The sequence below is a fragment of the Bombus fervidus genome, chromosome 18 (assembly GCF_041682495.2).
Source record: "Bombus fervidus isolate BK054 chromosome 18, iyBomFerv1, whole genome shotgun sequence".
NCBI classification, from domain to species: Eukaryota; Metazoa; Arthropoda; class Insecta; order Hymenoptera; family Apidae; genus Bombus; species Bombus fervidus.
In genome coordinates, this window is record NC_091534.1 from 7,582,755 (window position 1) to 7,598,806 (window position 16,052).

At 46.9% G+C, this 16,052-nt stretch overlaps 1 protein-coding gene across 1 annotated transcript in view; it reads left to right on the forward strand.

The window, feature by feature from the left end:
• Positions 1-478: 478 nt before the first annotated feature.
• Positions 479-16,052, forward strand: part of Tara (SERTA domain-containing protein 2 taranis) — a 53,145-nt gene continuing 37,571 nt past the window's right edge. The window contains exon 1 of the mRNA XM_072020782.1: positions 479-913. Coding sequence (XP_071876883.1) covers positions 893-913 — 21 coding nt within the window. The 5' untranslated portion in view covers positions 479-892. The remainder of the gene's footprint in view (positions 914-16,052) is intronic.

A 16,052-nucleotide genomic window follows, 5' to 3' on the forward strand; every position in this document is an offset into this window, starting at 1 on the left:
GTTATTACAACTTTACAAGCTGGAGAATAGCCAGGACCCTTTAATTTACGTTCATTCAAGAGGTGATCTTTTCCTCAATTTTTTTTTTCTTTTTTTTTTTTCTTTTTTTTCACCGACATTAGGAAATATCAATTTCCTACGATACAATAATATATGTAACGTAAATCCCTACGCGTAGTTATATACGTTATATAACGATCGATACGAATCAAAAATAATTCAGTTTGTTTGAATAAAAGTTACGATAGCAGAAATCGGTAGGGGCAATTCTATTTTTACGCTATTTTCCTACTTCGGTGTAATTCGTAGCGTGGATACGCTGATTTTTTAATACAGAAAAGACGTAAGTTTTATGTAAGAAGATAGTGGCAAGCGATTCGAAGATAGACACGAGGAGAAGTAAAGGGCACGACGCGACAAGGCTACGGCACTGCGTGCCGTGCCGTCGTGCTAGAGTGCAGGTGGGCCGAAGTTGGACGGAAACAGTCGAGCACTCACTCGGGGGAAAACCGAGCGGCGGTACACGACGAGTACTGTTGTCAGAGTATTCAGTAATGCTTTGCATGGCCAGCCAGTCGCTAGTGGGCTCGTCAGTGAGAGTCGTGTCGTTCACTCGTAGTGATCGTGTGGTGTTACTCGACGAGCCTAGACAGGCGGTATTCTGAAACGTGAATCACAAGCGCACGGCGACGAATGTATCCGCAATCGTGAGAGTGCATTTCGTGAGACTGTGAGAGAGAAAACGAACAGAGCGTATTCACGGAGCGTACACCGACGGTGGAGCTTCGATTTCACGTACTATTTCTTCACTGAAAACAAAAAACCATTGCGCTACACTGTGTATGGTACACGAGCGATCCAAGATGCTGTCGTCAGTGCTAGCGAAATAATAATGTGGTGCGACGTTAGTCAGGTGAGTGAAAAGTGCTACGTCAGTTTCTTTTTCTTTTTTCTCCAACAATTTTTTTTCCCCCTTTCGAAAACTGTGCCGGCCTGTGTTCGCCTGCCTTCTAACGTTCTTGTGCGGCCAGCCAAGAGAGCGTTACGTGAACACGATATCACAACGGCTACGAGGTGGTTGTGTGTCGCTTGCTGTGAAAAATTTAAACGTTGCTCGGTTCCTCGAGTTCGGTGTTCGTTACGCGAAGGGACTTTATCCTCGTTTCGCCGCGACGTTTCTCAACCATCGAACGAGAGCCGTGTATCTCAACCGTGCCTTAGTACAAGTGGTTCAGTGGTGTGATTTTTCTATCTCGTCGACGGATACCTCGGATATACGATTCGTTACACGCAACTCTGACCGCCGAAGAGAACGTCTCGTCCCGCAGCGACGAGCGCAACTTGCAATTGAAAGTTAACCTCTCGTAACGCCTTGAAAGGCTGGCGCACACGAACGGCAGACACGGCGATGAATCTCCGTGGAAACTATTTTATCACCTAGCCTCTGCGATTTCTTCTCATACTGTGTGTGATCGTACAAATCGATGGGAAATATTGCATGAATCGAGTATAATCATGCTGCGAAACCGTGTTAATCGGCCGTCGGCTGCGAGTCATTGAATCGTACCGGGCATTCTCAAGTGCTAAGAAAAACCATAAACACTCGTTCGTTGATTCTTTTTTCATACGTCGACGTCGGAATCGATACAAATAATCGCCGCGAATTTTTTTCGTCCTGTTTCGTCATCTCTCTCTCCCTCTCTCTCTCTCTCTCTCTCTCTTTCTCTCTCTCTCTCTGTCGGAGCATAACATTAGGAAACTCTGTGTACGTGAGAATCGGCGAGGTTTCACGTCGTCGACGTTATTTCCACTATGGTGTAGAAATTGATACAGCGGCGGATCAACGTCGTGCCGAAGTGTCAGATTTGACGCGTGGTAACCTCGTGTTCAGTAGTTTGAATTCGAAGCGATCCCGCGTTTCCTTGGGCTTGGGGACGAGCGGTGGAGGGAGCAGGAGGGTATAGAGGCGGCAGCAGCAGCAGCAGCAGCGGAGCAGAGTAAGAGGAGGTTGGGGGTGGAGAGGTGGAGGAGGTAGGACGGCGGCCGCGATGCTGGGTGGCGTAGTTAGGATGGCGAGAGGTGGGGAACGGTCGAGGTGGCTGTGGTAACGACGGTGGGTCGTGGGTCGCTACGCGCGGAGAGGAGGGGCAGCGTAACGAGCGAGAGAGAAAGAAGCAGCGATAGGGAAGGAATAAGAGCACGAAGGAGAAACGTGTATATATACATATATATGTGTGTGTGTATATATATATATATATATGTATACTACACACGCGATACGAGAGACAAAGAAAGAGTTCTCGATAAAGAGAGAGAGCGAGATAGAGAAAGGTGACCGGAGGCTCCGAGGCTGGCTGCCTCTTCTTTACTTGGCCAGCGCTGTGGAGGAAACCTAGCGTCGCCTGTGCGTCGCGAGGAGCAAGGAGAAGGGTACGACGTTCACTAAGCAGCGGGCAAGGGGGGAAAGGGGCACGATTATGACCAACCATCAAGGGGGCAACGTCGTCATGGTTACCGCGACGACAACAACCCGACTCTGTTCTAAGGGATGTTTTTAAAAGCATATATTTACCTTTGCTCTTTTTCTCTCTCACCGATCGCGTGGAGGCGATAGGAACGACTAGTTTTTTCCTTTTTCACTCGCCCAATGTATGTAATGCATTTGATGGCCCGGTTTCGTTTGATCAACCGAACGACCGTAACCTCTTCCGAACTGTATTCGTCCACGTTTCCAACCGTTAGGTTGTCGTCGAAATTTAAGGGACATATTTCATCATGCCATAAAGAATTTGTAAAACTTGTACTTTAACCTGAGAATACCTTCTGGCCGCCCTATTAGTCGTAGCCGGGGTGCAAAACATTCAGTGCGAATCGGTTTGGTGACCGTGCGGTATATCTCCGTGGCGGATTGGTTTTACCCACAAGCTATGAATATGCTCTAAAATACTCCGTGTTAGTGAAATGCCAATGCGTAATAGGCGTATCTCGAGAAACAGCCGCGTTCGCGTGACGACCGCGCTGTGTCCGACGGTGACGAAACCGGTCGAATCTGTGACTTCAGCGTTCTTGATACCTTTATCGTTTTATTATTCAGCAGGAAGTGCGTCGTAAGAATTTCTTCGTCTTTGGATCATACTGTATTCAGAGACATCTTGGCGACGTGATCTTTCCGCAAATTTCTAGTTATTTCTACTGATCTCTGTTCGTATACGAAAGGAGGGTATCCTTCTCACCTTGCAATCCTTGGAATATTTTCACATTGAATTTCAATAATTCATAGAATATATGAGAACTATATATACACAATGTACTATGATTTTATGTATTTTTGAGGTTATCCCACGTCCAGTGCGATTGAACGTACGATCGAACGCGTCCGTCGGACAGTGTCACACGGCAGTTCTACCAACTGTCTAATCGAAACGAAAAAATCCTCGCGTTTTCTCAAATGTTTCTATCGTGATAAATTTTGTTTTTTATCGATTGAAGGGAAGCTCTAGCAGAGATTCCAAAGATATTGGCAGAAAACAGCAACGTCTTTGCTAGTGACAGATAGTGCTTGGTACAGTTATGTAAGTGAGATATTTTCTTTCGATACGCTCGACCGATCGATCGACTAAAACTGACGCGTAATCTCGACGACGGACATGGTCAAGAAATCGATCGATTATTTGTGCGAAAGGATAACGTTCTCTTGTCGTTTCCGCGAACAACTCGGTTTTCTTATTCTCCGTGGAAAAATCCAAATTAACGGAATATATTAGTCACGCAGAAACTAATTTCGATCGCGATTAAAGAATCGTTCGACTTTTATGCATCAGAGTAGCATTTTCTTGTTATTTTCGAAGGTTTACGGCCATCTTACACCTACATCTGATTTTCAGACGTTACGATCTTTAGTATCTCGATTCAATCGCGATAATCGCTTTTTTTTTTACTCAAAGTGTATCGTTATCTCTTCGGATGCAAATTCAGATTATTATTTTTCATTTTTCTGAGGCAAATGCGTACTGCGTTATAAGGCTGATTATTCGTGGAAGGATTTTCCATAAACTCGTGTAATACTTATTCGCAATTATACATGTTCATCCTAGGGAATTATACATTTCGGAATCACACATCAGCGTCTCTCAACTAACCCTTTCGTTCTCATGATAGTCGTACAGCTACATACATATTTAAAATTGCGAAGTAGAATGTTACTCTTAATCGTTATATTTCATATACTCGTTGATCGTTATAACGTTTCTAGACGTCTAGAATGTTCGTACGAGTTCCTTATTTCTCACACGACACGCAGACATATTTCCGACATTTGCTTTGTAACCAAAATATCTCTCCAAGTACTCTACGTCCATAATTAATTAATTAATTAATTAATTTCCATCGATATTTATTAATGCAAACGATGCAATTCTTTTTTTTAACAAAACACAACCAACGCGATACCTTGGTCGTACAAGATATATTTTTCATAAAGTACGTAAATATTTCTAGGTTATGCGATATCGTAGATCGAATGCACAAAGATCAATGACCGAAACGATCGGCTAAAGTAAAATTTCTGGCACGCGTTTAATAAAATCTCACGTGCCAGAAACTCTTCAACCTGGCAAAGATTCGTCCGAATTCGAGTAGAACAGACTTGTAAGGTGATCCTCCTGTCGTTGATTAGCTCGAACTTAGCGCGATCACACAGGACAGAAATCGTCTTCTTGCAACAACTACATAAAGCGACACGACGGTGTTCTATATTACATCCCTTTACCATTACGATGAAAAGTTACCTTTGAGAGACCGCAATACCTTTTTCTACCATAGTAGATTAATATCGATTGTCCGCTAAATGCCCACTGTGGAGCAGCAAGCGTTTTTCACGGATTTCTAACGACATCAAACGAATATTCGATAATAGCAAGACGAAAACAGACCTGCACGCGGAAACTCCGTCAAAACAGTTTTACGTCGAAAAATATAGTCCGCGGTATCGTTCGCTGCTCGGTACTACTGTGGCCAACAGCTTTTGAAAATAGCGATCTAGTGCCGTTTATCGGATTATTCGATAAAGCGAAGAGTCGTAGATTACGCACTTGTCTGTCGTAATTGTACAGAATAAACGAACGATTCCTAATTTACAACACTTGGTTCGTTATCGCACTTTTTCCGGTTCTGTAAGATAAAACGACGATCTAAAGCACCGGATGGAGACAGGTCGTATCGGCGATTTGCTTAAACCGACGAACGCCGATCGACGGCCGAACACGCGCTTCTTCCAGCGTATTATCGCTCGATCAAACCGCCTACGGTGAACGTTCTTCTTGCTTTACTTTAGCCAGTGCCTGATTTGACGTAATCTGACCGGCCGTGTACCGTCTCGCACGAGCTTAAACACGATCCAAGTGTGGAAGCTCGGTCTCGGATCGGTTTCCGATCGCTATGAACAATTTCTATCCGCAGACTTTTAAAATCACCGCAATAAGATCGGTTGAGCGGCCCAAGAGGGACCTTGCTGCGTTGTCCAAAGTTGAAATACTCTCCGCTGTAACTTGACGCGCTACCTAGAAATCGCGAGAGCTTAACCAGCTGGAGGATCCGGTCGCAATCGGTGCTAACCACCGGGTGGAAGGTTTTCAGCGGGCAAAGGACAAAGACTGGCGGCAAGCGGGGAACACGGCGTGTGCCGCGAGCACCGGCGGCATAAAGCGGAGTCCAAGTTTCCCCCGTTACCCTCCTTGGTCGGCCTGGCCTCCAGCAGCTACTCCTCCTCCGCCTCCTCGTCCTCCTGCGGCGCATCGAGCCGCTCACCCACCATCACGGGCCATTAACGAGAGAGTTATCGACGCGCGATCTGTCAATAGGCTTCTCCCATTCATAAATTCGCCCGGCGTGTGGCGGCCGCATAGTTTTGCCGCGAAAACCACGTGGCGGCGGTGGCGCGCAACGTCCTCTCCGTCGAGCTGCACCGCAACGAGCCGAGGCTCTACTACGTGATTTACGGGCCGCGTCCCCGTTTTAAATGCATGCAGAGTAACCGTGCGTATGCACGTCCTTCTCTATCTCTCTGCATCGTCCGCTCTTCCACCTTCCCAATCTTCTCCTCCCTTTCTCCGTCTCTGTCTTTGTCTGTGTCGTTGCATCGCGTAATCTGTTGGTTCCTTTGTGCGCCAATCTGTTTACGTATGCACAGCGTGGCAGTGAAACGAGATCTGCCGAGAAGCCGGTCGCACGCGCATTTTTCTTCCGCGTTTCGCGAATCCAGTCGAGTCGTTCGCACTTGTTCAGGTTCGACAAGATTCGCTGCTGCAATTTGCAACACGCTGCGACGTAAAGTGAAAATGCGCTTCGTTGACCATTCGGCGGTCGCCTCGGTGTCTCGTATCGAGACGTCTGTCCAATTCTCTCGTAGGATCAACGTGCTCCGAGAGACTTGACAGTCGACGTAGCAGCAACTTGCACGTTAGAAATATTTCCGCGCTCCCGCGTGATTGCGAACGTAGAGAAGGAAAATTCTCTTCGATCAGATCCTATCTCGGCCGATTTTTACGTGTAGCCGGTACATGTCGATAGAAAGCATAGTTAACGTTGACGAAGCGCTGATAAAAGAAAAATTATGCAAGGTGCGTGACAATCGGTGCGGACGAAAGTTGAGCAACTCGAAGTAGCTTGTCTGACAAAAACGATAATTAGCACGACGTTAATTAGCACGAGACAGAAACAATCGAAGGTAAATGAAAGTTACTTGTAGGAAAAGTGGCCAGTTAAGCGACTCCAAGTGCGATGTAGGTTTACGTGGTACCAGCTAAATCGCGTTGCGACGAATGTTACGGATAATCGTGGAATTTAACCATCGACGCAGGTATATTCCTCGTCTCGGTTTCCATTCGACGGAACGTTCGATCGCGTTGTGGCGAGAAGCAGAGAAATCACAGCGGAGAAACGTTCTTCCGACACAGTTGAAAATGCAAGGAAAATACGAGTGTCTAAATACTTAAATAAAATGCGTTTGATTTTGCCTGGAATATTCTCACCGAAATTCCTCGTTCCACAAATTGGCGTGGGACGAGCGCAAACGCAAATTTCCTTGCGTAACAAGGGACGACGAAGGATAAGGATAACACGTTTTTCGGCTTCGAGAGTCAACGAGATGGTTACGAGGGAATTCGCTTCTTAAGGCGCTTCTTAATCGATGTAAAGACTGAAATATCAGTTGACTTACGAGGAACGAGGATTGATGGTGAAATCGATGGAAGAAAACCGCGAGGGTTTGACGTTGCGTGGAATATTCTCGGGGGATCAAGCATAGGACATGTGCATCTCTCGTGGAAAATTATTTTCACAGGTTGGACGCGAACACGAGCAAGCAGAAATTTCCTCGCAACGGATTATGACAAAGATAAGGATAACGATGGACATCGTTTTTCGCTTCTAAGTTCAAGGAGACTGACGCGACCATATTAGTTATTGAAATATTATTATCGTTGTTGTTACTTACATTTCGTTATTTTACGTCTCACGTTGCGTAATTCGATCATTTACGAGGCAGAAAGAAAATAATTGACGTTTCCTCGAGACATCCATCCTGCCATCGTCTTATCGCCGCCAGTTCCTGCAACCGACTCCAAACACTTATATCGGTTTACGTTACACAGCAAGATAAATAAACCGAGTTTATAACCACGATGGGTGACACTCGACTGCCAGCGATTAGTCGTTTAATCGGTCGTCGATCGTCTCATTCATACTCGATATTCCTGGCGTTACGTTACGATGCCATTCAGTGCCAAGCAGTCTGGCGAGAGAAAACAGTCGCGGATTGCTGGAAATGACAGCGTTCGCGATAAGACGCTGCGTCGACGAACGCCAAGCAAAGGAAACTCGGTACGCGCGCCTACATTTCCACGTACAACTGCGGTATCCCGAGAGACTTTGGTAAAAGTCGAGTCTCGAGACTCGTTCGTGGACTCGCCTGTCGGCTGAGCTCGGTTCTTGTCCAACGAATCCACTTGTCTCGACGTAAACTCCCATCGCGCGAATGAAAAATCATACGTCGTCAGAGTCGGTGTATTTTTATTGTCCCGGCTGTTGTTGCAAGTCGCACTTGCGTTGTACGAGTCGTAGCTCCGGCTGCTCTAGTCCCACATTCCAAGTAAATGGAGAGTTTTAGTATGCTCTATTTCTTTAACCTTCGCGCGGCCAACCGAAATGACGCCGTTCGTCCCAAGTTTACAGCTGCGATGCAAAAGCGCAAGGAAAATGGAAATCCTCCGGCGCTTTTCTACAATATCTTTCTAATAAATTAGAGATCCCCGGGTATCCGCTTGGTCGTCTGTCTTGTACGTTAGCGTCGATCGACAATTTTTGGAAAAGTCTCGAACGACAGTCTCGTGCGAACATCGTTGCCGAGATCGCTGCCGTGGTTCGATGCCAATCGCGAGACGTGGAATCGATATCCGAATTTAACGAGTGGATGTGGAAGCGCCACAGGAAGTTAAATATAGAAGGAAGATTCGGAATTACGCGATACGTCGAAGCGAAGCCTCTTTGTTCCTATACTTTAGGCCGTATTTTAGCGTTAACCGATCTTTATCTACTGATACGATGGGATACTCGTTACGTAACGAGTGGAATAGGATCAATTTAATATTTCGAATTGGTCATTGTAAGAGTATGATGATCGCAGTTGATGGATAACTCGAGTGATCGTCGAGAGATACGATAAGGGCTTACATTTATATCGATCTAGATTTGATACGAGAATCAAATTCTATACAAAATCGTCGCTAGTTACGTCGTTTCAAATTTACCTGCAAAAAGACCGTGTTACTCTATTCCATCTTAGTTGAAATGGTTTACTCGCTGCGATTATCCGTTCTCCATCTCCGAACCAAATCGACAAATTCCAATTAAATTCTACTCGAGCATCGAACGTCTGTACATGTTCGGAACATCAGCTGCGAATCTCGCTCTGGCCAATTCTTTCTCGGCATTCGCGTACACGGAACCCGTGGAAATCTCAAGCTCCACCTTCCCTCGACGCTGTAAAAATCTCAATTTTAATGCAAAACACGAGCCAGACGAAACAGGCGATACCTGGAGCCACGCGTCGACAAGAGATCGTATTCAGCTACGTAAAACGACGACGAAGCTGTCGCGCGGACACCAAGTAACGCGTTTCCGAGCGAACGAACAAACGCGATTCGATGCGTTGGATTACGACTTTGGCGCGATACACGGCTTATGGAAAAAAAGCTCACGAGACGAGATAGAAGTATGACCTACGCCACTGTTTGGCGGCCGCTGATAACATCGGTGAATCACGAATTACGAATGTTACGTTGCGTCTGGCATCTCCCACTGTCCCCCTTTCGATGCAAAGACAACCGTAGCACGTGGCGCGTTTGTCGTCGATCGTGTGTACACGCGCAGAGAGACAAGCCCGCGTTGCACTCTGTGTCCCGTTTTGTTTACGTTTTACCGGCGTGCCTGCGGCCGATTGAAAAATTCGCAACCGCTGGCGCGCGCGCGCGCGCGTGTGTGTGCCGTAATTCACGCATCGACGTGACGAACTCGGAACCGTTCGCGTGTCACGCGCAGTTACAAATGAAAACGAGAGTCGGCTTCCTTTTTTCGTCTTTTTTCCTACGGACGAAAATTAAAACCAACTGGAATCGACGCCGTATCGCTGAAATAACAGTTTCATACGAGATTTTTTACACGCGCGCTAAATGCCAATTCTTGTTTAGTTAAACTAATTACGAAGCTTTTTTTATCTCTCTCTCTCTCTCGCGCGCGCGCTCTTTTTAGTTCGCCACAACGATGACATTCGTCGGTAATGTAATTATTGGCCGTGATATTTTCTACTTCTGAATGAAACCTTTGGCGCGTACGTGGAATTTCATTCTTCAAAGCGGCTTCCTGGTTGCTAACTTTGCTATAACAGTTGTAAAACATTCGTGCTTCATCGCGTACTTTTGTATGTTAATGGCTCGTTCGAAACAGCGGTGGCAAGTTAGTTTATTCTTGTCTTTTATCGTACAAATTTTGAGGCTGCTTTCATAGTTGCAAGACGAGCTGTACACGCGTGCGAAGCGAAAAGCACAGGCTAAGAGTCCTACGATCGACGAAGCTGCATCGCGTAGCCAAACGGCGTCGTAGAAATTGCACAGCTGCGAGGACAAATGCTAGATCAGAAGCGTTGAAAACAGCTGAGATTTAAACACTTGAAAATCGTTTGGTTGATCGCTCTAAAGCGATCGAATAGTCCCGAGCGTTAGGGGAAGAATCTTGGAATCGTTGGAGAACGACATGCGGCCTGACTTGCAACCGGTCCTCGTTAATTTCCGATGTAACGAAAGCTGTTGTTAGCGTGGAATGACTAATTGAACTTAATCGGAAGCGCTTGGTTCACGACGTTTGGTTCGTCGCATGGAGAGTTAAGAAAGAAGCTAGGAATTGCGAGTTTAGAGACGAAAATTTGCGGAACGGTTGTAGGAAAAGAACTTGCAACTATCGGTCGTTGATTTTCCACCTGATTAGCGGCATTTCCGTAACGCGAGGGAAGCTGTTATCGTCTTAAAGTAGCCAAAGTGAAATTACAAGTGCTAGAAGCGAATGTTTCATTCGTCGCTCTGAAACCGGCTCGATCGTCGTGCCGACTGTGAAAAAAAGAAGCCAGTAATTAACTAATAGAAGCGAACTAACGGTAGCAGTGGACCAACATGAGCCGCTAGAAGAATTTCCACGTCGTTTAAAAACAAGCTTCCTGACTCCGTTTCCAACAACCATCCCGCGTCAATTTTCCACTTTATTAGCCGCGTTTCCCGGTCAAGCATCCTCCTCTCTCGCTGGTAGAAACGAAAAGCACGCGGAACGGTAGCGTGATTTAGCGAAGAAACAGGGCCATAATTCACGCGTCTAATTCGATTGCGCGTTGCGAGGTATTCGAAATAAATCCTGCTTGCCTGCCGCTGTATAACAACCTGGCATCAGCATAAAAAGCAAGAAAGAAAGGGAAGAGAAGAAAATCAAAGTTTCCAGCGGGTGTCTAACTTTCGAGGATTCCGGCCACGTGCCGTTAACGGTACCGGCTAGTTACAAGTATCCACCACCGTTTTCCACCGAAAGTAACCGTTAACAAGTAGCCACGCACGTACCACAGCCCTCGCTGTACGCGTACACGTACGTGTTACAGGTACGTACGCGTCGATTCGACGTCTTGGCGCGGCCAAAAGGTGCACCGATAACCACGCGCGTATATCGCCCTATTGGAGCTGGTGTCAGGGTGAGAGACAGCTTTGCGGTAGGTTAAGGTTAGACACGAGAATGCCCCCTCCCTCTCTGTCTTTCTCTCCCTTTCTCTCATTCTCTCTCGTCCCTTTCTTCTTTCCACGGTGATGAAGCTTTTGTACGAGCAAATTTCACGCCCACCACCGCTGATAGTTTCGTAATTGCGAAGGGAATACACCGAGAGAGGAAACCAACGAGGCAGCAGTCTTGGCGAGACTTTCGCCTGGACCAGACTCGACAGGCGAGAACAGAGTCTCCTTTCTAATCGGGGCGAGAGCGTCTCGACATTGCGTTGCACGATTGTTCCGTTCCTATGGAAATTGTGGCCGACGAGGATACCGGATTTCGGTGTCTTATCTCGTCAAGTTACGTCGCCTTCTTACGTTTCGCTTCTTCGTACACTTTCTTCGAACACGTCCGTTGGGTGAAACGCATCGCGAAGAACTGCCATTCGCCCGCCGATGTTGTCGTTTATCGCGTGCTCGTAGGTTCCACGGATGTTAGGGGACTCGATCCGCGGAATACTACGTCGTACGGTCTCCTGTTCCATATCGTAGCTTTCTGACGCCGCTACTTCCTACACCGCGCGTATCCTCGTTCTTTATGCTCGATGTCTACCCATATTTCTTGGACTTGTTCGTATCGCACGTGTTATTGCTGACGTGCCTCTACTCGCGTCTAAGAACTCGCGGCTGAACCTGCTTATTAGATCCCGCTAATCCAAAGTGCTCTAAACCGAACCACAGCTTGGGCTACTTGTCTCGTCCTCTCCCCGCTCCTCGCCGCTCTATCCAGCCTTCTCAACCAGTTCACAGACGCTTCTTCTTCTGCCTCTTCGCTTCATAATTCTTCTATATCGCGCACGCTCCTCGCCTCGCGTGTCTCTCGGAGTCCTCCGGCCGCTGCTCCAAGGTCTCTCTCCCATAGAACACGCCTTCCTTCTTCTTCGTTCCTCGACTTTTGGCTCATCCCGCGTCCTTCCTACACCGACGCACAACGCGGTACAGCAGTCTATAGTGGATTTATCTGTTCCTTTCATCTCTTCGATCGACGGCGCCAGGGAATAATTGGTAAAAGTGTGGACACGAGGCACTGTCCGAAGGATCAGCAAGCAAGGTTAACGACCCGTAAAAATTCCCTTTGTCCAGACGTTTAGATGGCTCGTTCGATATAACGAAACAGGAATAATGCCACCTGTCCGCCAGTGACCGCTCATTACGGCTTTCTCATAGACTCCTCTCATGCACAAGTTATGCGAGCAGGTGTGTTGCTTCTAGCAACCGTGTCACTCGTCGACCCTTGTTTCGCCAGCGGCTCCGAATTCTTTTCTCTGACTTCTTTCCGTCTTTCGTTTACCCAATGATCCCCCTCTCTCTCTCTCTCTCTCTCTTTATCCCTGTGCTATTCGGCCTTGAACCTTTAATCCTCGTAGCGTAACCCTCCGCTATGTTTCTTCCTTCTTTCCCTCTCCCCCCCCTCTCTCTCTGCTAACTCTTTCTTTCTGTATTCTCCTTTTCACTTAACCAGCACCCTTACATTGTACTTTTATTGGTCTTTACCGGTACCGGCATTGTTCACCGGCTGTTCGAAATTATATCACCGGCTCGTGCCTCTTTCATTGTTTTCCGGATGAATGAAAGCCGCTTGCAGCGGTCGTTGTTCCTACGACCGCGGTGTTTAGCATTTTACGATCGTTTTCTCTCGCATTTCGATCGACTCGTTGCTTTTAATTCCCCTTGCGACGCGATCGTTTGTTTTTCCCATTTCCATCCCCGTTTCGTTGTCTCCCTTCCTCCGCCTTTCCATCGCCATTTATTCCTTCTCCATCATGTAAGCGCGCGGGACCATAGTTCGTTATCCTGTTTCTTTAGAGGACAGCCCGTACGAGGTTGGACATAGTTTCACCGAACGATATTTATTATGCGGTTATTTCGCGTGACGAGCCTTTATCGAGTTGTCAAAGTGTTGCGCATACTTTGACCAATAAGAAGCCTCCTCAGGCAACAATAGTTCGATTATCACACGCAATTATCCTTGTTCGAATCTACTTTGTACGCCACCTTTCAGCTTCCGTCCGACGAGGTACCGTAGCAAACAGTAGACTCGTTTCACCGAACCGATAATGAATCAACAGCACGAATCAACGCAGCCACTAGCGAAATTTCGAGGAATCGGCCGCCAATAGAGACTCACGAGTCCGCGTTTTCTTCGATCTTTCGTCGATATCCCTCGCTGTAATGCGTTTAATCGAACGTCGGATATTTGAGTTACTCCTATGTTAAACACACTGTGTCCTAAGGTTGTCTATAAAGTGGCCTCTGTACCTGTATACAGAAGGGAACGTCGTCGATGTGTTTTTCTTTGCGCGCGAGATCAACGCGATATTTTAAGGATATTATAAGCGAATGTAAGTGGAAATGAATAAATTTGTCTGATTGAATGGGAAATCTTTTCTTCCGCACCTATACCGCACGAGGTAATTTTATATGGAAACACATAGAACAGGAAGTTGCGAACTAAAAATACGTAATTTGTGGAGAAAGGGTCGAGCTGTTTATAACTTTGCGTCTAACCTGAATCACGCGTTAGTCCTTTCACTCAGCAGCTGACCGATAAAATCGTTTAACCTCTTTAAGGGTGATCTTATTAAGGCCAAGAAAGCACCGTCGTTGTGTTTTCTTTTTTTACTTGGACGTATTTACGTAAGACGGGAAATATTTTGAAAATACTCGACAGGAATAGTTCACACGTACGTACCTATCACACACCCATATAATGTCGTAAATCTCGAGGTAATTCGGGCGAACGATTCTGAGGTCTGAAAATCGAGATTATTGTGAAGATACACGAGTGCAGATCAATTAATACCGATCTATAACAGTAAACAATAAATAAGTTCTGTGCAATGTCTACCTGAAAATCGATCCCGAGCTACCGATCTTTCTCCGTCGATCTTTGTTGAGGTGATAATCGCTTCTAAGAAAACTCTACATCTGGTCTTTGAGTTTTCTCGAGCACCGAAGTCATCGACAGCAATATAGACAAAAGACTGGGTCGAAGACAGACCATAAATTGTACACAAGCGACGTTGGCTTCAGGGTTTTCGGTCATAGGGTAAACTGCTGCCAGCGTGCGGATCTGGACCAGCTCGATTACCTTCCCATTTGTGTTTACACTTCGGTATTTAAAAAAATATATTTTCTACCTTGTATTCACCTTTGTATTCACATACATCTAATAACCCCAACAATCTTCAATGTTTCAAACAATTGTTCTTTCTTCTGCGATCTGGTCTATCTCCGACGTTGCTCTCTGTCCGTCCGTTTGGGAGACTAGTGTCTCTGTCCGTAAACAGAGAGAGTCTCTATCACGCTTGAACTCCAGGAAGCTTACATATGTACAATCTTTCGGGATCGCGTTTCTCATTTACACCATCGTTGATAAATCCTCCGACGCCTAGTAATCGCGTACATCGTCCGTGGAAGCAGGTAATCGCGACTGCAGCGAAGAAACTACGGCAGACGGCAATGTCGAAGCGGTTGAAAGGAATTTCGCTTAGCCGGAAATAACGGGGCAAAGTTTGAAGCGATATTGTCGAAGGTTCCGATAATTCCCTAACGATCATTCGCTGGTCGCCGTACTTGCAATATTTACGAAGCAAGTTGCGCGTGCTGGTCGCCTTGGAGAAGTTAAACCGATAATTCGCCAATTATTTGCCGCTTAGCGGCGTTGTTCTTCGAACCGCGCGATTCCATTAGCAACCATACGCGAGTCCATCGTAGCGCTCTCCGCCCGAAACGACAATTTCTCTCGTAAACAAACGCTTCCGCCTGTACCGGCCGTGTACGACCACGCGAATACCAAGGCGAATCGAACGAGTGGAAACACGTAGAACGTAGAATGACGGGCCCGGTGCTGTTGCATCTCGACCGCAACAGCGTCCCCGGAGCACGTGTCGCCGCATACGTATGCAACACGTTCACGGACCTCTTTCTTCCCGCCAAACGGCCGAAACGAGTAGCAGCCGACCGACGACGCGTGTGTGCTCCGGTGCACACGCGTTTAATAGAAGGCGGTCGCGCGCGTCCCCGTGACATTGACAATCGCGCGCCGCGAACCAAGCGTGTGCGTTCTCACGTGAAACTCTGTGTGTACACCGCTGCTGTGTACGTCGCGGCACAATACGACGCGGGGCCATTTACACGCGGCCCGCGAACCGCATTTCTCGCGTGTTCTCCGGACGCGGGCGGATGCGTTAGGCTTGGCGTACATCAAGGATCAGACTCTGCCGGCATTTTACAGCTGCGCGAGTAACAGGCGGATTTGTAGCTTTCGCGTTGATCGGACGCTGTTTTCGTTAGCTTCGCGTACCTTCTTCCTTGGAGATGGTATTTTGCTCGCGAAGATCGCGGAATGCTCGGAGGGCAGAGAAAATGCGTCGATCAACGAAATTTCGATACTGTGGACGCGATCGACGTGTTCTTTTTTTCTTTCCTTCGGACTATTCTGTCGATAAAAATTGTGGAATGCTTGGAAGGTACAAAAGTACGTGAACTATCGTTCCCGCTCGCTTCTTCTTTCCTAGTCGAAAGAAAGAGCGGAATATAAGGAAGACAGTAGCGTTGATGTCTGCCGAAATATCAGGTGCATCGCGAGTCGCGTAGAAGCGTGCAGGACAGCAGAGTTTGAAAGAACTGTTAACGAGGTGCGCGATTTTTCATCGGAATTTTCCGCTGAATATCGCATCGCGGTAAATAGTTTCCTTA